Below are 24,566 nucleotides of genomic sequence, written 5' to 3'. Positions count from 1 at the left end.
TTGACTCTTTTGTTCATTATTGTATTCCCAGTGCCTAGATCAGTGTGTGGCACATAGTAGATGCTCAATAAACATCTTCTGATTGGACGAACAAGCGGATGGCCCAAAACGAGAGCTGAGAGCTCATACTATGTATTATCGGCCCAATTACCTGGGCTGATTTAACCCTCTCTCAGTTTCAATCGCCCCAATCCAGGAAAGGACCACTGGCCAAAAACTACTGATGCCAGGACCCCCAGTCCAACTAAATCAGAGTTCCTGAGGGTGGGGCTTGGGACATGGATAGTTTTTAACCACTCCCCAGGAGATTCTCCTGTGCATCCAGAGTGAGGCCCAGAGCTCTAAGGTAAGCCATTTGTCTCACTCAGAGATACTCAGGCCCCACACAAGTCCTGCTGGATCCAAATTTTAGGGTGAGGCTCAGGGATCTGTGTTCACCTGGCAGCAACCCCACAACCTGGACATGTGGCCATCAGAGCAGCTCCCACCCTGGCCGCTGTGACTGTGGACGCTCCTCGCCCACCAGGGCCAGCTGTGTATGTTACCATTCTGGGGTTTCTCTAATTCCACCACCAGTTCTCAGCTGGCAGCGAATGACCTTGTACCACTCGCCACCCCACCTGCATCCTGCAGCCCGGAGGAAGTCCCCTGTTTTCAGCAGAACGCTCTGAGTTCCAGAGGCCCTGTTTCAGTCCCCAAGACACCCAAACAATCTTTCTTGCTCTGTTTCTTATTTCCCACTTACACTTTCCCCCCGCCGCTGTAGGAAAGGTCACAGCTGGTCCACGCACCAGGATGTAGGGAGCTGGAGAGAAGAATTTGGAAAAGTCTTAACTCACTTGGCTCCTCGGGGTGGAGGGCAGGGGTGACATCTGCCTCCCAGGACTCATGCCCCGATTATACATGACCTTGGTATGGTCTTCAGGGTCACCCATCCTGTTCTGTGTCCCAGAGAAAACAGTTCCCACATCTTCACTTCCCCCTCTGGGGCACTTAGCCCAGCACTGGGCATACAGTAGGTGCTCAATAAAGTTTAGTTACTGTCAGGCTCTTTCAGACACAACTCAGATTGCATTAAATCCCCTTCAGTAACTCCCCATGGCTCTCAGGATAAAAATCCCAAACCCATGCTAGGCTCTGCATGGTGGCCCTGCCCACCTCGACTTGCCCCACGCTCACCCCTGATCCATTCTCAGTGGCCACTCCAGCCTCCTCTCTGTTGCTTTAACACACCAAGCTCTTTCCCTCCCCTGGGCCTTCGCACATTCCTGCTCCTCCTCCCACTGGCTTAGCCACATTAAGACTATGGATCCTTCAGGGAGTAGCTGAAATGTCACCTCCTCTGAGAAGCCCTCCCTGACTCCCTAGACCTGGTAGGACCCCTGGTAGAGGCCCTCATGATATCCTGAACTTCTTCATGGCTCTTGCAAAATTTTAATCATACTTTATGTGATTCTTTGATTCACAGCTCACTCTCCCACTAGACTCTGAGAAACAGGAGAGCAAGAACCATGCTATTTGGGTTATCTCTGTGTCTCCACAGATAGCCTAGTGCCTGGCTCATGGGCTGGGTCTGGTATTTTTTGGATGGATAGATGGACAGATAGATGAGTGGATAGATGGATGGAGGGATGGGTAGGTAGGAGAAAGGGAGGGAGGGAGGGAGGGTACTTGTACAGCTGAATGTACAGATGAATGGATGGATGGATGGATGGTTGGGTGGACTGATGGATGGACAGGAGAACAAAAAATGAGTCATCTCTTTCTGCCGTATTTCCATGCTGCTATAATGGTGCACATGAACATCCTGGCCAATGCTCTTAAGGGCATCAACAATGCTGAGAAGAAAGACAAACTCCAAGTTCCTTTAGGTCAGGCTCCAAAGTCATCGTCTGGTTTCTAATTGTGATGATGAAGCATGGCTACATCAGCAAATTTGAAATCACTGATGATCACAGAGCAAGAAAGTCATTGTGAAACTCACACACAGGCTAAATAAGTGGGATCAGCCTCGGATTTGAAGTGTCACTCAAAGATCTAGAAAAGTGGCAGAATCATCTTCTCCCAACTCACTGTACTGATGACCTCAGCTAGTATCATGGCCTCAAGGAAGCAACAGAAACACACAGAAGACAAAATCCTGGGATTCTTCTACTAGGGATGTCATACATACATACAATACATTTTAAAAAGAGTTCATGATGGATTGCTTTTCTGCTGTTGGCTTCTCCACTGGTGTCTGAGTATCTCCCCAGTGGATTGTGAGCTCCTTGAAGGCCAAATTCCTTTCCCCTCCTTGGAATCCCTTTCTCCCAGGATGCCTGGGGAGCAGGGCTTTGTACTTCCAGATGCTCCACAGTCCAGTTGAGAGGGGCCATTAGGGCCACGCTGCACCAGATCCTCAGGTGGTTGCCATTCATCCGTCGCTGAACAAACACCATGGCAGTATGGTGACGTGGGTGGTGCAAAAGGGTTTGGGATTCAAATTCCAGCTCTGCCACTCACTCCCTGTGGGAACTTGGGCAAGCCACCTCACCCCTTTGAGCTCCAGGAGATTTTTTTCTACCTGTAAAATGAGGACAATATTACCTACCCTGCAGGACAACTGTGAAGAGGAGCGAGCATTATGTAAGTGCCTTGGCACATAATAGGCACTCAATAAACGACAATGCTTATGTAATAAACACCAGCCACACCACACAAAGATGAATAAGACACAGTCTCTGATCTCATGGATGTCTCACTCTAGCAGGGACAGATTCCACTGAAGCGGCTAGTTGTGATATAGGGTGTCACATCAAGGTATGTGCAAAGGAACACAGAGGAAGATGGGATGAGTTCAGAGAAGGTTTCCCGGAGGAGGTGACATTTAGTCAGACCTTAAATAGCATTATACAGTCTGGAGTCTTGGCGGCTTCTTTCCAACTTGCTGCTAAATTTCCATGTGACCTTGAGCCAGTTTCTTCTCCACCCTGAGGTCCAGATCCCCTTCTGTAAATAAGGTTGTTCAACATCAGCTCCAAATCTTTTGGGTCACAGCCTCCTTTGAGAAAAATCTGATGAAAGCCAGAGCCCTTCTAGAAAAAATGCACAGACATATAAGTTTGCCTGTAATGGGAGGACGGGGCTCGTGGACCCCTGGAAAGCCATCGGTGAACCCCAGGTTAAAATCCCAGAGCTCAGCCATCCTGTTGGAGCGGTAGCACTGCAGAGCTGGCTCTATACAGAGCCTCTGTCTTTAGCCTGCAGCAGGCAGAAGCAAACAGAGTCATGCCCAACCTGGAAAAGCCCCTTGAGCACTGGACAGCAGGAGATTGCAGGGGCCCCGGGGCGCAGTGTCGGGGGAAGATCACTCCAGCTGTCTGGGGAGCCAGAGTTCGGTTCTGGGAACGTTCCCCTGAGCAGTCTGCCCCTGACCTTGCCTAGTTTATCACCATCTGCCCTGGAGAGGAAGAGGAGCGTGGGCTGCTCTGGACAGGCTCCCAAACAGGCCACTGACCTCCGTCTGCCACCCAGGCTGGAGTTCCCGGACGGACGTATCCTTCATCTTCCCTAATCTAAACACCCGCAGGCCCCGGGTGGTCCATCCCCCTCCAAGATGATGTGTGTTCTCAGTTGCATTCAGCCTGCCAGAGGAGGGAGAGCTGGTCATCCCATTAACACTTGAGCTGCTGCCACCACCTGCCTCCTTTTCCATCCAGCCAACCCGCATCGAGCATTTATCAAGCACCTGTTGTTTGCAGGCATACCTTAATGAGATGACGGAGGGCCTACCCTTACCTTCCTCCAAGGCCTCTGCCTCCTGGCCTAGGTCCACCCCACCCTCCTGGAGGCAAGATGTTGTTGCCATCCCACTTACCTGGAGCGGGTTAGTTGCCTTGGGGAAGTGGGCTCTGGGCTGGCTAATTGGGTACTGGGAGGAGAATCAGCGCTGGGTGCTGTCTGGGCACTGCTCTAAGCTGCTGTGTGATCCTGGGCCTATTTCTTACCCTCTATGGGCCTCAGTCGTCCCATACTTACACTTCAGATTCTACGATTCCCTCTGCCAGCCCCTCCTCACTCCCCTCCCCCAGAATAGTGGAAGGAGAAAAGAAGCCTACCCTAGAACGCTTTAAGATCTTTCTTTAAACAACCTCTGGATCTTATTCCATTCGTTCAAGCATTTATTGAGCATCTATTCTGTACCAGGCCCTGGACTGGGCAACTGGAATGTAAAGATGACTAAGATTCAAGCAGGCGTTCCAGTGGACACCCCACTCCATGCCTTGCACCCTGCTGGGGTCAGGAGGCCTCGTGGGGTCCCAGGTGGGCCTAGCCGAGGATATGGGGCGCCCGGGGACTCGCGTGTCAGCGCCGCTGGCGCTTAGGGCCGCGATCTGTCTCCTCCCCTTCCTCCTTCTCCGCCCCCTCCCCCTTCCCTCCCCTGAGCACGGCCGAGGCCGCCTCCCACCCGCGGGATCCCGGCGGCCGGCAGCAGGCTCACGCGTCCGCGTCCGTCGGTCGGCGGGGTGGTCTGTAAGCGTGCGGAAAGCCCAGCGCCCCGGCGCGCGGCCTGGGAGGGAAAGGGCACGGAGGGGGGACAGCGGCTCCCTCCCACTCCGGGGGGAGCCCAGGAGGCGGCGGTGCTGAAGCGTGAACCGGAGAACGAGGCAGAGCAGAGGAGAGGCGGTGAGAGCGCGGGGTGCTTAGGGACCCCACCCCCGGCTCCTCTGGGAGGCCCGCGCGCGCTCTGGGGAGGGAGGGCTGTTCCCCCAGGGAGGGAGGCATAGACGATCCAGCTCCCGGCTTCGCCTCCTCGGTGACGCGACCCCTGCGGGGCCCCGGGCCTCGCCTGCAGCGCCGCGCATCCTGGCACATCCCCGCGCACCCTGCATCCCTCGCCGGGAGCGGGCCCCGGGGGGGGGGGGGAGCGCTCAGGGAGCTGAGGAGGGGGCGCAGCAGGCGAGGAGTTTCGGGAAATCGCGCCCCCGGCCCCAGCCCTCCCTTCAGGCCTGCCCCAAGGGAGCGCGACCAGGCGACCCCCTTTAGCCCCCCTTGCTGCCCCCCCCATCGGTTCCCCATTGTTCTCAACCCATCGCTCTCCCGGGAAGGGGGGAGGGGGTGCCGCGCTCTATTCTTAAAGGGCCCTCTCCCCTTCTTGTCTCCTGGCAGGTCGCGAGCACGAGTGGGGTGGGGCGTGCCCACGGGCCCCCGCCCCCCTCGTCCCCCAGCCCAGCTCCGGAGCCGCAGCCCCGGCCGGAGGGCAGGGAGTACGCGCCGCACCCCTCCCCCGTGCGTTCTTCAGCCACCCAGGCCTTCCAGGACGTTGTGGATCGGGGACAACGGGGACAGGGACGCCCCCTTCAGCGGGAGCCGTCGGGGGGGCGGACCTGAGACAAGGCAAGCAGCCCCACTGGAGCCAGGCGCAGGGTCTGGGACGCAGTGGGGAGCGCAGAGGGCTGGCTGGGCGCTGCAGAGAGCGGCAGGCTGGGGCCGGGCCTCCTGGTGACAGGCCCTGCGCGGCCAGGAAGAACGGGAGACCAGCGGGAAAGAGCCCGGACCTAGAGTAGAGGCGGCTGCTTCACTCCCTTATCGGAGCCGAGGGAACCAAGGAATCTAGAGCACCGTCTTCCCCATCATAGGAAAGACACTTGCTCTCCAGAGCAGCACCTTTATCTGAGACGGCTCTGCCGGGAAGGGGTCTTGGAGCCTGGAACATCACCCCACACTCCTTTAACTGAGGCCTCTGGGCCTCAGAGAGGGCCGGGAGTTAGAAAGGAGGCCGGAGAGTCCTTGCTGCCCCCCTGGGGAGAGAGGAAGTTCCCCACCTGCTCCCAGGCCCAGGAGGAGCTGGGCCAGTAATAGTAGGGTCCTGGCCCCTGAGGCGGCAGCGGCCATGTCACGACCAGGCCAGGGTGTGATGATGCCTGTGAGCGGGCTGGGCTTCCCACCGCAGAATGTGGCCCGGGTGGTGGTGTGGGAGTGGCTGAACGAGCACAGCCGCTGGCGGCCCTACACAGCCACCGTGTGCCACCACATCGAGAACGTGCTCAAGGAGGATGCCCGTGGTTCCGTGGTCCTGGGGCAAGTGGACGCCCAGCTGGTGCCCTACATCATCGACCTGCAGTCCATGCACCAGTTTCGCCAGGACACAGGTCAGTGGACTCGCTACCCTCCCCACCCCACCACCACCATCACCACCACAATACCACCTTTCATGGCGGGATGCTGAAATGCCCCCCGGCATCCCTGAAGAGGGAGCACAGAACTGCGGAAGGCCAATCTGCTGATCCAACCCCCTCGCCCCAAAAGGGACAGTCTAGCAAAGTCCTGCTGAAGACCTGGGTTCCAATCCAGCCTCTCATATTAGGAGTGGGGCTGTTGGCAAGTTACATCACCTCTCTGAGCCTCAGTTTCCTCGTCTGCAAGATGGATGGGTCAATGTCTCTCACAGCTGTGTGAGGATTCAATAAAATTGTGCTCACTGAGCAAAGAACCTAGAAGATCATTAGCACTCAATCATCATAGTAAAAAGGCTTTTCATGCACTTCCTCATTTGATTTTTTTCCAACTGTTACAGCCAGTCTTACTATTATGTTAGTGGTAGTAGTGGTAGTAGTAGCCATCCCATTTTACAGATGAAGAAACTGAGTCTCACAGAAGTTGAGTGATTTAAACTTAAAGCTGGGATTTAAGCCCAATTGATTTCCAGAACCGAAACTCTTAACTGGTATCTTATATTGGCTCTAAGTATTGGTATTGTTGGGGTGATGTGATGGTGGTTGTAATGATGGGGGGGTGAGGGTGTTGGTGGTGTTGATGGTGGGAGGGGTAATGATGGAGAAGACAGTGTTGGTGGTGATGTCAGTGGTAGTATTGATTGTGGAATTTGTGGTGGTGGTGTTGATGGTTGTGTTGGTGGTGGTCTTGGGAGTGGTGTGATGGTAATGATGGAGAGGATGAGGTTGGTGGCAGTCTTGGTGCTGTGTGATAGGTGATGATGGTGATAAAAATGGGGAGGTCCCACTCTCAGCATTCTTGTTTGCCACCACTGCGGAGATCTCCCTGAGTCATTGTTGCCTGGTGGTCTCTACGACAATCTTGGTGGGCAGTGGGGAATGGTGAGGTCCTGCCTCATGGAAGCTGCCAAGGAATCCTTGGCATGTTCACCCCCAAGGACCAGCTGATGGAGGTTTGAGGGAATTACAGTGAATCCCTAGATGACAAAACTGCATGTAGCAACCTTGGGGACAGTAGGACACTTTCCTTCTCTCTTAGAGCTGGGCTGTCCAATATGGTAGCCACTAAGCCCATGTGGCAATTTAAATTTACGTTTAATTAAAATTAAGTAAAATTTACTTCCTCGGTCCCACTAGCCACATTTCAAGTGCTCAATAGCCGCATGTGTCTTGTGGCTACTGTATTGGACAGCATAGATCCAGAACATCACCATCACCAAAGAAAGTTCTAGTGGATAGCTCTGCTCTAGAACATTGCTTGGTGCCTACAGGGTGGTCACCAAGTGTGGAAACACAGGCAAAATCATAACAGATGGTTTGTTGATGTTACTTTTCAGTACGTCTGTGTTCCAAAACATCAGGTATTGGCAGCAGTCACTGGTGGTACCAATCGTTCATTCACGCCATCATCGATTTACTGACCTCCTGTTGTGTGTCAGACCCCGTGCTAAGCCCTAGAATACTGCAAGGAGCAAGACAGCCACGGTCAGGGAATTCCCTGGTGGTCCAGGGGTTAGGACTTGGCGCTTTCACTGCCGTGGCCCCGGTTCGATCCCTGGTCAGGGAACTAAGATCCTGCAAGCCACACAGCATGGCCAAAAAAAAAGAAAAAAAAAGACAGCCAGGGTCCTTAGTAGAGGTCTATTTGTGGAGGACCTATGCTGGAGATTCCAATGTAGTCGACAAGCAAGCAAACACATAACCACACAGATAATCAGTTGCAGGTCTGAGAACATGAAATAAACTTGGTCTAGGAGTGGTCAAGAAGGCTAATCTGAGGAAGTCAGGTTTGAATAGAAATCTAAAGAATGAGTGTGGGAGACAGTGTTCCCAGCAGAGGGAACAGCCAGTGCAAAGGCCCTGTGGTGGGAAGGAGCAGAGTACGTTCAAATCCATTGCGTTTGGAGTGCAGTGGATGAGGGGAAGGTGGTACAAGATGAGACTGGAACAGGGACCAGACATACAGCACTGGACAGCCGTGAAAAAGGGCTTTGGATTTTATCCTGAGAGTAGAGGAAGTCACCATTGAGTCCTGGTGCCAATCCTTCCAGAGAGGCAGCGTCCCTGATGGTGAATTGCTAGGCGTCCCCTGCCCCATTCTCTCTGGTTTATCCCGGAACCGTCTCTGGTGGAGGGCAGGGGTGTGACAGCAGGAGTGTGTTTTCTCCTTGGCTCGGTGGTCTGCATTCTGTAGGTTCAAAGCTAGCGGTGGGGGGGGGGGGGCTGCGGATTTTCCAGGGCGTGACTTATGGTCCTCAGAAGCAGCGATAGCCCCACCCGAGGTTGCCAACTTGGCCACTTTGCCCTTGATCTCCACACCTCTGTTCGGGGCTCCTTTTCTATCCCCACACCCCCACTTGGGCTCCTAACTCCCCAAACTCCCTCCATTCCCCCTTTCAGCAGGTCCCTTACTCTCAATGGCACCCCTCTTATGGGTCAGCCTCACTGGATCCCCCAGAAGTTCAATTTCAGTCGTCTTCCCACTGCCCCCTCCGGGAGCTGCTCACTCCACACCTGCCCCCTGTTTGCCGGAAAAGGGAAAAAAAAATACTCATCCCTCCACAGGCTCCTGGGAGCCTGCCAAGACCCCCCAGCAAGGGAGGAAGGCCTGGAAACCTATGGGGCCGGCAGGGGACCTAGGATGCCTGGAAAACTGCTAGAGGGAGGAGCAAGATGTCTCCCACCAGATGTGTTATAATGTGATCGCCCACTTCTCCCAGGAGCAATACAAAGTCAAGGAAGGACATCTTGTCCTCATAGTTAATGGTCCAGGAAAGAGCCTCAAGCAGGCGTTGTCACCTGTCCAGACCTCAGTTTCCACATCTATGAAATGGGCAAGAGTATCGCTTTGCTAGCAGGACTGTTGAGTTGATGGAGAGAACCATACACGTTATTTTATCCCACAGACCTTAACTAATTACCCACCATGTGCCTAGCATGTGCTGAACACTACAGACGCGTGAAAGATGAGTCGGAGATCCTAAATCTTGAAGATCGTGGTACACAGACACACACACACACAAACAATGTAAAGTTGTAAAACCCAAAGCTCACGTGTATGTACTGAAATGGACACAACCTCTCTCTAGATTTTCTAATTGTAGAATTCTTGATAGGTTCATTGAAGCTGAACTTTAAGTTTTTGTGGGAGGTAGCAGCATGCCCCAGCACCCTGACTTTGGAGCTGCAGACTTTCTGATAAGGTCAGATAGTAAATAGTTTAGCCTCTGTGGGCCCTACAGTCTCTATTGTAACTGCTGCTATAGCTTAACTCTCCTGCTGTAGTTTGAAAGCAGCCAGACAGTATGCAAATGAATGAATGTGTCTGTGTTCTGATAAAACTAGTTGCAGCCACTGACATTTGAATTTCATATCATTTTCACGGGTCATGAATTCTTTTTTTTTTCCCAACCATTTGAAAATGTAAAAACCACTCAGCTCGTGAGCTGTGCAAAAGCAGGCAGCGGGTGGATTTGACCCGTGGGCTGCAGTTCACCAACCCCTGCCCTAATATGTTCTTAACCTGCCCACGGGGTAGGACAGCAGTGGTGCCACTGCATGCCCAGTGTGGCCTATACAGAAATACTCACCTCATGGCGTATGCCGAGGTGCACACGTGTGTGCATACACGCACACAGCACCAATCTGCTTGACCCACAAATGCCCTGTCTATATGCCTGTCATGCGGCCAGCAGAAGAAAGCCCAGATGTCAGGCTTGGACCACAAGGGAAGGGCCAGGCCTGGTCCCATGGGGGCTGCTGTTTGTTCAGCTGGTGCCCCGTCACCTCTCCCCTACTGAGCTGTTTTCATCACTCTCTACAGGGGGTGAGGTTCCCTTTGAAGCCCAGCAGGTCTGGAACCCAAGTGGCAGGGATGCTGTGACCCTGGTGTTCCTTTCACAGGCATATGACCTAACCAATTCCTAGGCAATTTCCAGATTTCTCCCTGAGCTCACATGGCTGGGGGCAGGGGGAGGGCCACCTTTCGGACTGACTGGTGACGCCCATTCTCTCCTCCCACTGCTGCTGGGGGCACTTATGGCAGCTCTCTGCCCATTCTGTAGATGGGACAGCTGAGGCTGGGTGAGGCCAGGCTGGGGACCATCCACAACTGCTGTCCCCACAACTCAAAGCACAGCTGTGCCTGGCAAGCTGTCAGGCTGGAGTCACAGGTGGCAGCTGGTTTCAGCACCTTTCAAGCCTACATCATCCCTTCTCTGGGTAGCTGGGGCTCCACTCAGCCCTGCTGCCCTTATGGGAACATCCTGTCTGAAGACACACTTAGGCTGTTGGAGACCAGGTGGGGCCACCCAGCGGGAAGAGCAGCCATCACTGGGGAAGGCACCGCCAGAATTTAGACTCCTAGGCAGGTCATTGTATCGATGGAGAGACAGAGGCCCAGAGAGGGTGAGTGACTTGTCCAAAGTCACACAGTCGATCACTCTTCTGGAACCCAGGCCTCTCAGACAGGTCTCAGGGTGGAGAATAAGGTGACATTCAACGCGCCAGCTGAGAGAGTCCCCTCCCCCTTCTCCCTTGAGAGCTCTGGCTTGTTGCCAGATTGTGTACCAAAGCAGGAACAGCCTGTGCAACCCCAGAGGCCTCCAGGGCCCAGCTACCCAGTTACAGGACCCCTTGGGACCCTCTCGCAGACAACCTGGAGGGCCCCAGGGGGCTGGCCCTGACACCAGGGGCAAGAAGGATGATGTGCATTTGGACCGGGAGGGGTCCGTCCACTGGTGGCCGCAGGTCCAACTAGTCCGCACGTGGGTGTCATGCCCTGGGCTGGTTCCTAGGAACTCAGAAAGAAGGACAAGACCCCTGCCAAACTGATTTCAGGGTCTAGTGAAGTCAAAGACAAATATCAATACGTATCATGGGAATGGAAGTTGAACTCTTGGATTCAGATATAGATCTGAATTCCAGCCTGGCCCCTTGCTGGCTGTGTGACCATGGGCAAGCCGCTTAACCTCTCTGAGCCTCAGATTCCTGCTCTGTAAAATGGGAATAAGAATAGTCCCTACCTGAGAGGATTATTACCGTGAGGACTGAATGAGGTAATGTAGCTAAAAGCATGGAGAATATTATTTTGCTCATAGTACTCACGTTCAAGTAGGAAAAAGATCTAAACACCTCATAGGAGAGGTACAGGCTGCCCTTGGCCAAGTGATGTGGGCAGTGTGTGCCTGGGGCCTCTGAGAGGGAGGACTTCCTGGAGGAGGAATCCTCCAAGAGTCTGTATGGTTTGAGGAACACTTCCAGCTGGAGGAAACCCAGGCCTGAGTGGAAAACGGAGGCAGTGACAGAAGTGGGAAGAGGTAAGGAGAGGAAGGGAGGCCTCTTGAGTCCCACCAGGCATGGCTGGGCTGCCAGCTGTCACCCTTTAGCAGCCAGGCCCCAGGGGACCCAGAGTCACACTGCAGGACCAGCCTCATTAATCATGGGCCCTTGGAGGCCAGAGCTGAAGCAGGCTGGGCAGGGGCTGACGCAGGCCCGTCCTGACCCATGTTATGCATAGCAAAGGTGAGGCTCAGAGGGTGGGGATCCACCTGCCCAAGCTAGGAAGAGATGGATCAGAGAGTCAGATCTAGGTGGTCTGCAGCGCCCGCCCTGCGCCAGGCCCGGCTGCCCCAGCACCTTGGACAGCGCCACCCCACGGCTGGACCACTCCTGTGGGGTGTGGGTGTGAGAGATCCTGGGTCAAATCCTCCTCATAGCCTCTTCTCTCTCCTCTCATGTACCCTGCCCCTCCTGCTCCCCTCTCCATCTTTTCCTGCTCTCTCCAACCGCCCCTCCTCCTCGGTCCAAGGGAGCTAGGGTGTGACCTAGAGACGAGGGAGGTGATGGAAGCTGTGATGCGGAAGTGTGGGGCTGGAGTAGGGGAGGTGATAGGGAAGGTGATGAGAGCCGTGGAGGGGGGAGGGGCCAGGGAGGCGATGGGGCCTATGACTGGAGCTATTGATGGTGGGGTGGAGTTGCGGGTGTGATAAAGGGGACCGTGATGGGGAGGGTAATAACGGCTGTGATGGAGGGTAGTGAAGGGGGAGGCATGGGGGTTCTACAGAGGGGGTGATGGGGGATGTGATGGGAGGGTAATGAGGAGGGGCCAGGATGGGGAGGTGATGGGGCAGGACTGGCCACAGTGGAGCTGTCCATTCAGGCTGTGGGCAGTGGGATCCCTAGCTCCCTCCTCTGTGTGGTATTTTCAGGGTATGGAAGGTGCCCAGGGCCCTCCCACGCCTCCCTCCCCCCACATCTGTGTCTCCCTGGGCCTCCCTCCTTCCTCTCACTCCTGCATCACACCCAGTGGTAGCCACTCCGCAGCACAGCCTCCAGGTCCCAAGACAGTTGCCCCCCCCATGAGTCCCCCTGGCCTCCCAGTCCACAAAGGCACCCCACCAGCCGCCAGCTGCCCTTGGCTGATACCAGCTGAGAGCAAGGGGCCCCAAATCTGGAACTGGCTGCCTCAGGGAGCCTTGTTGGTGAGGCCCAGGCTCTAGATTCCCTTCTTTGCAGCTCTCTGGTGACTGTGGGGTGCGGTGAGGGTGTGAGGGGGTGCTGGCTTTTGACTTTGGGTAAACCACTCTCTCTCCATGGGCCTCAGTTTCCTCCTCTGTAATATGGGCCCAACAACAGGACCTATCTCATGGGATTGTGGTCAGTATTAATTTGTTCATTCATTCAGCAGGAATTTAGTGAGCACCTACTATGGGCCAGACACTGTCCTAGGCACTAGGGATGCAGCAGTGAACAGGACAGATACAAATCGCTCCCCTCAAAGCCCTTGTATTTTGGTAGGGGTGATGGGCATGATACAGGAGGCCAGACGCCGAGGAGATCCGGGATATGGGGCTGTTCCTGATCTTTGGGCTCCAGGAGCAGGCAGGCTGGAGACTGAGTCCCCCCCACAGGTCCTGTGTAGCTGCATCCTTGCTCTGTCACCCTGGCCAAGCACCTGTCCCTCTCTGGGCTCCTCCCATCGTCCCTCTGGAGCTGCTCCAGGCTGCCACCTCCACCTGCCTGAATAGGAGTGGCAGGCGGGTGATGGGCGATGGGAGGGAGTCTGGCACCGGGCCGTGGAGCTGAACGCCCTGAAATGCAGAACAAAGGAGGAAGCAATCAAAGAAGGCAGCGCTGGTGACTGGGACAGTCCTGCCAGCAGCTGCAGCGTAACCACCTCTTCTGCCGATGACAGGCTGGGCCCCGCCGCCACTGAGCCTTTGTCCCCTCTCCTGCCCACTGCAAGCAGAGCACGCCAGGCGAAGCGTAGGGTTCACCTGAAATTGCACATTCTGGAGCCCTCCCCAGGTTCCTCTCTTCTAGGGAACAAAGGTTCACTCATGCCAAGGTCTTAGTCACCTGGGGCTGTGAAAATAAGAGTCAAGGAGCCTGGGGTCAAGATCTATCTCTAAGTTGTAGGTGATTTGGACAAAGCCCCTTTTGCTTTCTGGGTTCCAATGTCCCCATCCAGAAAGAGGCTGAAAATTCAGATGCTTCCAGGGTCCGGGCAGCCAATAGAAGTGTGTGCAGTGGCTGGGAAGGCAACGGCATTCAACTGTTGTTCTCTAGTGCCTGGTACACAGTAGGCACTCAGTAAACACTTGAAAACATGAATGGAGTGACTGTGACTCAGCTTCTGCTAACTGTTGCCAAGAAGACCAACCCTTGTGGCTGCCTCTTTGGATATTTGGTGATTTTTGAAATCCAGACTTGACTGAGCCCACCCCAGTTTTTAAATGCCTGGTCATTATATTTACAAGATGTAAATAGCGTGGCGCCCAAGACAAAATCAAATTCACCCTCAACTTGCAATCTCCAGCCTAGTCATTTGTAGTACTCAGGTAGGTTCACTTGTGTGTATTTGGTCATTCATTCATTCACTCACTCATTCATTTAGCTAGCATTTTCCAAGTACCTACTTCCCTGCGCTCCTGGCTACGGAGGGATGCTAAGGTGGCTGAAAGCCAGCCCAGCCTTTGAGAGGCTTCCAAGCTGGAGGGAAGAGACACCTCAACACTTAGTGAGCTCTGGGCTTTAATGGCGGTACTGCAGGTGCAAGGTGCTATGTGAGTCCCAAGGAGGGAGTGACTCTCCCTGAGGATGGCAGAGAAGATTTCAAGAGGACAGTGCTTGAGCTGAACCATGGCAAGTGTGTAGGAACTCGGCAGGGAGGGAAGTGGGGTGGTGTGGGTTGAAGGACATTCCAGACAGAGGGAACAGCATGTGCAAATACAGAGGCATAGCCATGCGTGATGTGTTCAGAGAATAACTAGAAGTTTGGTGTCGTTAGAGTGTGAGGCTGTGCGGACAGCTTGTAATGGGCCTTGAAGATGAGCTAAAGAGCTTAGGCTGATTCATTCGTAAGGGCACTAGGGAGCTATTGATGGGTGTTGGGCAGAGGAGTGATGTGGTCAGACTTGAGTTTGTGAAAGATCCTCTGGCTGCCTTGGGAGAATGCTTTACAGGGTGCGAAAGGTGGAAACTGGGACATAGGACGGAGGCTGCTGCAGTAGTCTAGGCAAGCAGTCATGGTGGCTTGGACCAGGGTGGTGGCAGTGGAAGCGGGGAGAAGTTCAAATCTGGCTGGCTTGAATCCTGGCTTAATAACTTAGCTGTGTGATTTGGGTAAATCACTTCACCTCTCTGTTTTGGCAATTGTACAAGGCAATGATAATAATGGTACCTGTTCTGCAGAGTGTAATGTGGATTAAGAATTAACATGTGAAACACTTAGAGCAGTACCTGGCACAGAGTAGACCCTCTGTGAGTGTTTACCATCATGATGATGAGGAGGAAGAGGATGTCTATTTCACAGATGAGGAAGCAGAGGCTTGGTAGGATCAGGGCAGTTGCCCAACACCACTGAGGGCTCCAGGAGATAGAGGACTCTCTGCTCCTTCTGTTTCCTACCCTCTCATCTCCGTCTCTCAGCTGCTGCTGCCGTGCCTGGGGGTCTGAACCCGAGTGTGTTGGAAGCCAGGTGACTGGGAAGCCACACACACAGCCCATAAAGTGGGCAAAGCCAGCTTGCAGCTGCCAGCGGCCTCCAGAGCGAGGGCCTCCGAGTGCCGTGCAGCCCCTCAGCCTTCCCCAGGCAGGGCTGGAGAACCCCTCCCCTCTCCTGCCCAGCTGCCAGCAGACCCTGGGGAGCCTGGGCCAGCTTCAGATGTGCAGAAACCGCTAATGGGCCGTGGCTCTGTTGACAAGTCCCCTGGGAGAGTTTGGAGGGAAACAGAACACTGCGGGATTATTGATCACAGGGCGGGAGGGAGAGGGAGGTGCCCCGGGTCCACAGACTGCAGTTCGAATCCCAGCCCAGCCACTACCCCCAGGTGGACCTCCAAGTCCTCCCAAGGAGCCTCAGTTTCCCCATCTGCCAAATGGGGCTAACAGTAGTGCACAAAACCTCTAGGGCTATCGCGAGGACTGGAGGGTGCACATAAGCCCTTGGCACGGTAGCTGGCACAGAAGAATTCGATAAAGCAAGATGGCTATTGTTACTGCTGTCAGGGTGTTGGCCAGCCACGCAGATAATCAGTCGAGGGGTTAAGGGAGAGGGTCGCTATTCCAGAAGGCCACATAACAGTCTGGGTTTGAACCTCAGCTGTGTCCCTTACTCACTGTGTAACCTCCGTGCCTCAGTTTCCTCCCCTGGAACATGGGCTAGTACAAGTGGAGCAGTGAAGGGAACGCCTGGAGCCGGGTGGCCTTGGGATGGCTTCTGGCTGGACCACTTCCTTGCAGATAACCTTGGACATGTTACTACCCTGCTCTGTGCCTCTATTTCCTTGCCTCTAGAATGGGATGGTGAATTCTCTGGCAGTCCAGTGGTTAAGACTCGGCGCTTTCACTGCCGGGGCCTAAGTTCCATCCCTTGTCAGGGAACTAAGATACCTCAAGCTCCGCAGCGCAGCCAAAAAAAATAAAATAAAATGGGATGGTAATATCCCTACCTCATAGGGCCATTGTGAGGATTAAATGAGTTCACATGAGCCTGGGCCACAAAAGTGTGTTCTCTGAGCGAGAATGATGGTTATGATGACTCCTGGGTTGGGGGAGGAATCAGGAAACTACCCCATTGGGGCCTGGCCTCCAGTGGGTGTTGAACTCATGCTTAACCCACTGCCCAGCCCCCAATCACAGGCCTCAGCCAGCAGCGGGACTCCCCCCACCTGACAGGATGTCCCATGACTGCCTCCCACGGGCCCCCCTTCCCGTCAGGGTCTGGGTGCCCCCAAACTGAGGTCACTTCCCTCCGGGAAGCCACCCCCAGAGGGAGTGGTTTGTTGCTGGGCCTTGGGACTGGCTCAGCGCAGGGAGGAACACTTTGGAGGCTAGAGGGGCAGAGAGGAGGGCTCAGAACCCTCCCGTCTCTCTACAGAGTCAGCTTTTTCTTAAAGCCAAAAGCTGGGGGGCTGAGACACCCAGACACCCCACCTTCAGGCAGAGGGGTCAGATCAGGACCACGTTCTCCAGCCAGAAACCTCTCACAGTGAAACAACTGAGGGCAAAGCTGAGGTAGTGAGTTCCCCGTCGCTGGAGGTATCCTAGGCTGGGCTACCACTTGGCTGAGTTAAACCCCTTAAAACCAGTCTAACCTGGCCTTTCCTTTGCTCCGTGAATGAAGCATTATCCCCAACCCTCCCAAGATTTCACTCTTCTGGGACCTCAGTTGTCTCCTGTAAAACGGGAATAATTCTGGTCCCTCCCTAGAAGGAACCGTGTGAGGATATAATGAGATAGTGCAAGGAAAGTGCTGAACACAGCCTCTGGCACATAGTGGGGACTCAGTAAACGTTAGCTTTATTGGTATTGCTCTAGCTGTTGTCTTCCCCCCCGCCCCCCGTCCCCCCTCTCTGCTCCTCCGTCTCTTGGCCTAGCTCTCTCGTTCTCCCTGACTGTCCCTGACTGTCTCAGTCTCTAGGCTTCAGGATTCTGTTTCTTTTTTTAAAATATTTATTTATTTATATATTTATTCTGGTTGCACTGGGTCTTAGTTGCGGCATGCCCAATCTAGTTCCCCGACCAGGGATCGAACCTGGGCCCCCTGCACTGGGAGCGTGGAGTCTTACCCACTGGACCACCAGGGAAGTCCCAGGATTCTGTTTCTTTAAGTCTCTCTGCCCCCCACTCTCCTGTATCTGCCTTAGCATTTCCCATTTTGATCTCGGCCCTCTGTGCATGTGCGTCTCTCTCTGTCTCTGTGCCTCTCTCTCCCTCTTTTTTTTTTTTTAAGATTTTTTTTTTTATGTGGACCAGTTTTTTAAAGTCTTTATTGAATTTGTTACAATATTGCTTCTGTTTTATGTTTTGGTTTTTTTGGCTGTGAGGCATGTGGGATCTTAGCTCTCTGCATTGGAAGGTGAAGTCTTAACCACTGGACCGCCAGGGAGGTCCCCTCTCTCCCTGTCTCTTGCTCCCCCCACCTGTGCCTCGATCTCTCTTTGGTTGTCTCTGCCCCAGGCATGAACTGGTCACTGGCTGCAGTGGCTGCAGCCGTCCCCACACCCGGTCCCCAGGGGCCCAGCTCCTGCAATCCTCCAGCTGACATTTGGCCAAAGCCCCTTTCCCCTCAGTTCAGCTGGAATAAGACTGGAATTTTTCAACCAAACATTCCTAAGAAACAAAGGAGGGGGTAGGGGGGACAGGGAACAAAAACAGACACAGAAACAGGCCCAGAAATAGTACGTGCTTGACACAGGTTCCTAACTGCCACGGGGACACCGACCCTGATGGCCAGCGCAGCTGGGTGCCCGTGAGGCCAGAGAAGGGGAGTGGACCCAGCAGAGCCGGTCCACGTTAGAAAGACCAGCCGTGCATCCAGGCCACCAGTCTGAGGCCCTTCCCATCTCCCAGGCTGAGGAACCTCCAGCCTCATCTTAGACCCATTGTTCTGGCTGAAAATCTAGGCCAGGGCCACTGGGGAAGAGAAAAGAGTGTTTCCGCCGCTGCTCCCTTGGAAATCTTGAGATCGCAGCCCAGGCAGGTCACCAGGGAACCAGCTGGCCCCCCTCGGCCTGGTGCACGGCCAGCGTGAGCTGGGAGGTGGACGGACAGGCAGGCAGGCAGCGCTGGGCGCTTCAGGGTGCAGGGCCCAGAGGGGAGGACGGCAGCTGCCCTAATTACTCCAGCTCGCCAGGTTCCGATCTCGTTTGAAAAGGACTCCAGGGACGCAGCCTTTAATAACTACCAGTAAACAGGCAGGAAAATCAATACCTGCTAAATAGAGCCCTGGAGAGAGGGACGCCTGGGCTGGCTGGCCCTGAGCTGGCTGGGAGGAGCTCCCAGAGTCCTCTGTTACAGAGCTGGCCAATGCTGACCTTTGGAACCCTGTCCCTCCTTCCCCGGGGACCCCTTGTGCACTTTGGCCTCTGCTCCAGTCTGCACTCCCTCTCTATCAAGACCAACCCCTCCTCTTTCCCACTCCCTCTGAGCCCTGACCTATGCCAAGTAGGTTGCCTGTTTCAGTTGCAGATGCCTCATTTGCACCTTGTGCCTAGTGCTGGGAACAAAAACATAGATCTGACCTGGTCCTTGTCCTCCTGAAAGTCATCAACCAGTGAGGGAGATTAAGAACAAAAACAAATCACTTAATGATAGTGCAAAGATATACATGCAGTAAAAAGCTGCATGTGCTAGCTATAGCAGCAGAATGGAAAAGCACTTCCTGGAGGAGGTGGGCACGTAGAGGGTTTTGTTGGGTGAATAGGAGTTTGCCAAGGGACCAAGGGCTGGGAAAAGGTGAATGTGGGTAATGTATATAATAATAACAGCATCTTAGCTAACATTCCTCAAGCACTTACTGTAGCCAAGCGCTCTGCCAAGCATCTATGACGTGCATTATCTTACTTTGCCCCACAGTAATTCCTTGGGGGTGGGTATTAATACCCCCATTTGACAGATGAGGACACTGAGGCTAAATGTGGAGCCAGGACTGGCACATGGCCTGTGAGACTTCTGAGCTGTTTCTCTCAACCACTTCACTCTGCCCCTCCTGCCCCTGACCCTGCCCTGCCCAGCTCAAGACCTGGCACACAGGTGATTAAATATAGCAAGTTCCCACCCCCTGCCTTCCCATTCAGGGGTTACACCTTCCATGTAACACAGCACCTCAACCCTTAACTGGGAGGCTAATGGTGGTACTTTAGACACATCGGACCTGAAGATCACCTGTCACGAGCCCTCATTTTGCAGATGAGGAAACTGAGGCTCTGAGAGGGGAAGACCAGGACTCAGGAGCAGAGTGGGAACAGGATCCCAGATTTTCCCTCTAACTAATCCCCTCTCAGGCCTGCCCTGGAAGAACACCGTTGTCAAGGAAAAAGTCAATATGCGCACGCTAAATTAAAATGATAAAACAGACTGGAGAACGAGGCTGCCCTGGAGGCCTGGGAGGGGGGGAGTTTTCATATGATTGACTGGCACATTACAGGAGCCCGGGGACTCCACGCCCACCACGCTTCATTACAGCTACAGCTCTGTGCCTCGACTTCCCCAGCTCTCGGAGTCTGGGTGGTTGACAGGGAGCAGGGGATAGCCCATAGACCTTGGGATTCAAACAGAGGAGAGAGCAGAGGACTAGCTGTTTCAGCCCTGAGTCGGGACCAAGTGAAGGTCAGATAGAGTCTGTGCCCAGGAGAGAGAAGCTTAAACAAGGCAGGGGAAGGAGGGGGTCCTCAGGATGGACCATGATGGGTCCTCATCCATCTGGCTGCAGATTCCAGGGCCAGGCACCCTGGGGTTGTGCCAGTTGACAGTGGAAACACTCCCCATGTAGGGAGGGCCCACTGCATGCTAGGCACTGTGCTAGGCACAGGGGATAGAGTCAGGAGTAAAGCAGGCAAGATCCCTGACCTTGTACGGGGGAGACAGAGAGTAAAGCAAGTCTGCAGATGAATGTATCATGCAGGTAGCACTGAGTGCCAGGAAGAGAGATAGAGCAAGGGAAGAGGATGGCAATGGAGGGCAATGGAAGGGTGGCGTTTCCAATGAGGGGATGTTTGAACAGAGACCTAAAAGAAAGGAGGGAGAAAACTGTGAGAACGTCTGGGAGTGGCTAGGTCATATTCCAGGGGGAGGGGACAGCAAATGCAAAGGGCCTGAGGCTGGACATTGCTTCAGATGTTTGAGGAACAGCAATGGGGCCAGGGAGTGAGTGAGAGGTGGGCTTTATAGACCCGTGGGACATTGTAGAGGCTTTATAGACAATGTGGTGCTTTGTAGGTCATGGCCAGGACTTTGACTTTGACTCCAAGTAAGCAGGGAACCATGGGAGAATTTTGAGCCGAAGGAGAACGTGATCTGACTTGCATTGAATGAGATCCCTCTGGCTGCCGTGTGGGGAAGAGACGACAGAAGGCAAGGACAGAAGCAGTGACCAGTAATGAGTCTACTACAATAGTCCAGGCAAGAGAAACACAGTGGCTTGGACCAGGTAGATTTGGTGCGATGGGGAGAGGGAGAAGTGGTCAGATGTGGGATGTATTTGAAGATAGAGACCACTGGATTTACTGATAGATTGGACGTGGGGTATGACATGAGAAGTCAGGGATGGGTCCAAGGATTGGGGGTTTGGGGCTTGAGCAAAAGGAAGGATGGAGCTGCCAGTAACTGAAACAAGGAAGGCTTCAGGAGGAGCAGGTTTGGGGTGGAGGAAGATCACAGCTCTGCTCTGGCAGAGCTGAGTTTGGGAAGCCCATTGGACCTGCATGGGAAGGTGCAGAGGGAGCAGCTGGATACAGAAGTCTGGCTCTAAGGGGAGAGGATATTGGAATCATCAGAGTAGAGACACTATTTGTCTTGATGGATCCTTTTAGCAACCTTATAAGGAAGGTCTACTTGTGCCCATTTTCGAGATGATAAAACTGAGGCTCAGAGCCATTGAGTCGCCTGACCACAGACACACAGCTGGAAAGTTGGGCAGGTGGGGCTTGAAATGAGGTCTGTCTGCCTCCCAGCCCTGGTGCCCCACCCAGACCCTGTGCTCTGTGGCTATTCTCACCAAATCCTCCCAGCAGCCCCGTGTGAGAGGGGAGGGGTGGCTCATGGATTATCATCACCTTCATTTTCAAGATGGGGCCACCGAGACTTAGGGAGACTTAAGGGACTTGCCCACAGTTGAGGAGCAGTCAAGTGTGCATCCTTCCTGCCAGTGTGCCACGTGAACCAAAAGAATCTCTCTACACTGGCCCCAAGGCACAGAGCAGGCTAAAGGCACTGAGAAGTCTTGCAGCCTGGACCTTGTTCATCTCTTTTTAACCCAGTGTCCATGGAGCCTTGCTCTCAGGAAGCATCTAGAATTGGGAAGCATGGAGCAGAGGTTGGGAGCCAAACTTCAGGGCCCCTGTTTTTAAAATGGGAGCATGAATACCCACCTGGCTGGGGTTGTCACGTGGTTATGTTCATTTTGAATGACCGCTCAGCACAAAGCCCTCCACAGAGCAGACAGGCAGCATGTTTGCTAAAAGAAGGAACAGATAAATGAACAGATGCGTGAAAAAAGGAATAAATAAGTGGATGAAGGAATGGACCAATGCAAGGATAGCAAAAGGCGTGAAAGAATAAAATAACCAAACTCAGAATGGATCAATATCTGAACTAATGAATTCATTCACACATTCAGCAAATATCTAGTGAACACCTACTGTGTGCAGGCACTGGGGATACAGCAGTGAATAAAACGAAGTCCTTGCCTTGTGGCAGTGACATTCTAGTGGGAGGAGACAGACAGAAAGGAAGATATATATGTAACATATAAAGTATACCAGATGGAACAGGGAAGGAGAGAGGGGAAAGGAGAAATGTGGAAGGGTGCACATTTTTATATAGGATGGTCGTAAGTGAAGGAATGACTGAAATCATGGATAAAGTTGCTGAAGGAGAGTAAGTGCAGGTATGAATGATGGCAGGCATGGGTGAATGAGCTAATGAGAGAATTATTGAATGAATGAACTGAGGAATACATGAATGCACAAACCAAGGCATGAATAAAGGAATGCACGAATGAAAGAATTAAGGAATGCATAAATGAACTTGTGCTTGAAGTAATTAATGAATGGATGGACTGATGAATGGATTACTGAATGAGTGAACTAATGAAGGAAAGAAGGACCATCAGTGTCCACACGGTCGTGGCCTCTGTTGATCCCGGCTCCCACCTCAGGCTCTGACTCTGTTTCCCACCCCCTCCTTGTCTAAACAGCCCACACCCCCTTCTCCCTTCTCCTCCCCCAGGACCTGTGATGGGCCACTGCTTCAGTGCCTGTGTTGACCCTTGAGTGGTGGGGGCAGCTTACGTCCCCTGCCCCCCTTGCTGACTTGCATCCCCGTCCTGACACCCCGCTTCTTTGCCTTCCACGCCCCCCTCCCCGGGCCCGCGCTCCTCTCGCCCCAACCCATATGTGCTGACCCTCAAGCTCGCCCCTGCCCGTACTGACCCTCCACCCGTGCTGACCCCGGTGTTGTCCCCCGCCCCTCCGGCCTGTCCCGATCCCCCTGGCCGCGGATGTTAACAGCCCTCCGTCCTGACTCCCGTCCCCCTTGTGAGCACAGGCACCATGCGGCCGGTGCGGCGCAACTTCTACGACCCGTCGTCGGCGCCGGGCAAGGGCATCGTGTGGGAGTGGGAGAACGACGGCGGCGCGTGGACGGCCTACGACATGGACATCTGCATCACCATCCAGAACGCCTACGAGAAGCAGCACCCGTGGCTCGACCTCTCGTCGCTCGGCTTCTGCTACCTCATCTACTTTAACAGCATGTCGCAGATGAACCGCCAGACGCGCCGGCGCCGCCGCCTGCGCCGCCGCCTGGACCTCGCCTACCCGCTCACCGTCGGCTCCATCCCCAAGTCGCAGTCGTGGCCCGTGGGCGCCAGCTCGGGCCAGCCCTGCTCGTGCCAGCAGTGCCTGCTGGTCAACAGCACGCGGGCCGCTTCAAACGCCATCTTGGCTTCGCAGCGCCGCAAGGCTCCCCCCGCGCCCCCGCCGCCCCAGCCGCCGCCCGGAGGACCAGCGGGCACGCTCGCCGTGCGCCCCAGCGCCACCTTCGCAGGCGCCGCGCTCTGGGCCGCGCCCGCCGCCGGCCCCGCCGAGCCCGCGCAGCCCCCCGGCGCGTCCCCGCGGAGCCCGAGCGCCCCCAGCGGCGCGCCCACCCCGGGGCAGAACAACCTCAACCGGCCCGGGCCCCAGCGCGCCACCAGCGTGAGCGCGCGCGCCGCCATCCCGCCGGGGTAAGCCGGGCCCTGGGCGCAGGGGTGGCTGCCCTCTGGGGCTAGGAACAAAGAATTACAGTAATTATAATAATCACAAGTAATATCTAGCATCTACGAAGTATTCACTGTGTGCCAAGCGTTAACTAAGCACCTTAACGCTCATTTATCTCCAGGCACAAGGACCCTGTGAGGTAGGGAGCGCCATCATCCCCAGTTTACAGATGAGGAAACTGAAGCATGGGGAGAGTTAGTAACATTTCCCAGATCACACAACTCACAGTGATGGGTCCATAGCAGCAACTATAATGGTGTACAGTCCATGTTTACTATTTACTAAACTCTTTATCTACACCACCTCATTTATTACACACACACCCCCCCAAAATTCCACCATGCCCCTGTTACAGACGGGGAGGCTGAGGCTGGGAGAGGTATGGAACCTGCTGAGGGCCACCCAGGTGGAGAGCAGGGTTTGGAATTCACACCAATTCCAGGATTCTGTGCTGTGTTGTCTTCGAATTTTTAGAGGGTTTCCACCCCTGCCCCAGTCCATACCCATGTCATGTGGAGGCTCAAGCAAGCATTAGGCCCTTGTCCAAAATATTTCCCCTATAGGCCGCATCTAAATATCACCGTCGCTTGGGGCTAATACTATGATTTTCAAGCTGGGCTTTAGGGACTCCTGGGGTGACCCGAGATAGTGGCAGGAGAGGGTGGTGCTTAAGAAGTCAGGCACACAAGAGCCAGCCTCTCTGCTCCTGTTTTAGCCAGAGCAGCCCTTTTTGGAATCTCTTTTGTGGACTGGCTTTCCCAGCAGGATTTCACTGAGGGAGGGAACCCGGCTCATACCAGTTTTGGAAGTCCCTGGATTAAGGCATCCAGGCCCCACCCCCCCACCCCGGGTTAGGGACCCAGTGAGGCTGTCAGCTCCCCACCCTGGAGCCCAGGTTCGGTTGATCTCAGCAGAGGACCAGGCCCTGAAGTGGTGGGAGAGAGAGGGAGGAGCAAAGACCTTGACCTTGAGATAGACCAGAGGGAAGAGAGCAGGTGGGGTGTGGGTCGTGGTGCCCAAAAGGAGGAACGGGCACCAAAAGTCAGCTCTGCTCTTATCCCTCTGGCATGGCCCAGGAGAGCGC

General features: G+C 54.4%; 1 protein-coding gene, 1 long non-coding RNA gene and 1 pseudogene across 2 annotated transcripts in view; 2 read left to right on the top strand and 1 right to left on the bottom strand.

Moving 5' to 3' along the window:
- Positions 1-1,786: 1,786 nt before the first annotated feature.
- LOC130704642 (40S ribosomal protein S15a-like) lies at positions 1,787-2,562 on the top strand (annotated as a pseudogene).
- Positions 2,563-4,456: 1,894 nt separating this feature from the next.
- The window catches only part of DTX1 (deltex E3 ubiquitin ligase 1), a 36,998-nt gene continuing 16,888 nt past the window's right edge, over positions 4,457-24,566 (top strand). Inside the window, exons 1-3 of the mRNA XM_028163758.2 lie at positions 4,457-4,668; positions 5,152-6,134; positions 22,770-23,448. Coding sequence (XP_028019559.2) covers positions 5,876-6,134; positions 22,770-23,448 — 938 coding nt within the window. The 5' untranslated portion in view covers positions 4,457-4,668; positions 5,152-5,875. The remainder of the gene's footprint in view (positions 4,669-5,151; positions 6,135-22,769; positions 23,449-24,566) is intronic.
- On the bottom strand, positions 13,135-23,128 carry LOC130704619 (uncharacterized). Its single transcript, XR_009005060.1, has 3 exons — positions 23,050-23,128; positions 21,593-21,678; positions 13,135-13,309 (listed from the first exon to the last, which is right to left on the bottom strand). It is a non-coding gene; the product is annotated as an uncharacterized LOC130704619 (long non-coding RNA).

Source organism: Balaenoptera acutorostrata, chromosome 13 (assembly GCF_949987535.1).
Source record: "Balaenoptera acutorostrata chromosome 13, mBalAcu1.1, whole genome shotgun sequence".
In the NCBI taxonomy this organism is placed as follows: Eukaryota; Metazoa; Chordata; class Mammalia; order Artiodactyla; family Balaenopteridae; genus Balaenoptera; species Balaenoptera acutorostrata.
Note: the sequence above shows the minus strand (reverse complement) of the source record. Positions and strands in the feature narration are given on the sequence as shown.